Source organism: Rhagoletis zephyria, unplaced genomic scaffold (genome assembly GCF_001687245.7).
Source record: "Rhagoletis zephyria isolate East Lansing unplaced genomic scaffold, Rhagoletis_zephyria_1.1 Rzeph_scaffold_09518, whole genome shotgun sequence".
In the NCBI taxonomy this organism is placed as follows: Eukaryota; Metazoa; Arthropoda; class Insecta; order Diptera; family Tephritidae; genus Rhagoletis; species Rhagoletis zephyria.
The window spans coordinates 22,629-23,793 of NW_016166596.1; the positions used below are offsets into that span (position 1 = coordinate 22,629).

Genomic DNA, 1,165 nt, shown 5'->3' on the forward strand with positions numbered 1-1,165 from the left:
TCAGTTAATTTCACGCTTGTTTGCTAGTCCAGTTGATGGTATCTGTGATTTCGCAATCTTACGAAGTACCTCCTCAAACAGATGTGAATGTGTCGTAATCATACTCTGCCAGCGGGAAGTTGCCAGCACATCAGTGGCATGACTATTTATGAAATCTATGGCTTGTGCTTTCAATTGATGCGCACTATGTAGGTCGGCTAATACTAAAGTTTCCAATGCGTTTTCTACGGAGAGCTTACGACAGATAGCCTCTTCGCATATTACTTTCAGTTTTTCGAGCGCATACTTATCAGCAGCAATTAGAAGAACATCAGCCATTTGTTCTAAATTTGGTACTTTGCCTGTGTAGATGAAACACAGCATTTCTTTCAATACTTCGTGATCGATGTCCTGGATATCGACATTATTTTGTTTATGCTCCTTCATTTCGTGCTCAAACATAGCACTAAAGACTTCACTTCGTGCCGCCAATATAGCTTTATGCGCACGAAATTCCCTGCCTTCTACCGCCAACGTTACATCACTGAATTTCTCATTATGAAATAGCGCACCCAAGTCGTCGGACAAACAACGTTTGGGTATTTTAATTTGAATGGATTTTGATTTCCCAGAGCTATTCACGATGTCAGATAGAACGCTAACTTTACACAATATAGTCAATGTGTCTTCCCTTAAAAGACCTTTGCTTTCATCCAATAGAAAATCTCGTCGTATGAATTCTTCAATTCCCCACTTTTTACCCTTTCCGAAACGACGACAGGGCAATGCCATGGATTCTAATTCTTCCCCTTTCCCATTCAATTGGGAGCACCTAAATTTGGCTCTAGCTTCTGACGACGATGACAATACCAAATAAATCGAGAGATAAACGGGACATCTTCGCCGCAATTCAAAACGCCATTTCAGTTTGTCACTAGCACCGCTATAAAATGGGGACGATATCAGCGTGTCACCAGTTTCCTCGTAATAAAAACTAAAATTATTTATGGTCCACATATAGTTGAAGCTCTCCACTTTCAACTGCGTGTTACACCAGATCTCGGCAATTGGAGTATTTTGTTCCTGCGATGCTTCTCTACTAACCGCCATTGTATTAGAGAGATACTTGATGCAATGCTTGATGCGTTCGGTGGTATGTAAGTAGGTAATTCTAGCAGCTTCACTC

At 40.9% G+C, this 1,165-nt stretch overlaps 1 protein-coding gene across 1 annotated transcript; it reads right to left on the reverse strand.

Annotated features, from left to right (window-relative positions):
- Nucleotides 1-1,092, reverse strand: LOC108375843 (protein roadkill-like). The gene has a single exon (XM_017631988.1). The coding sequence runs from the start codon at nucleotides 1,087-1,089 to the stop codon at nucleotides 1-3; it is 1,089 nt and encodes a 362-aa protein (XP_017487477.1). The 5' UTR covers nucleotides 1,090-1,092.
- Nucleotides 1,093-1,165: the final 73 nt, after the last annotated feature.

Bases quoted from the DNA above. Each gene is read 5' to 3' on its own strand.
- LOC108375843 (XM_017631988.1), bottom strand. From the start codon at position 1,089: ATGGCGGTTAGTAGAGAAGCATCGCAGGAACAAAATACTCCAATTGCC.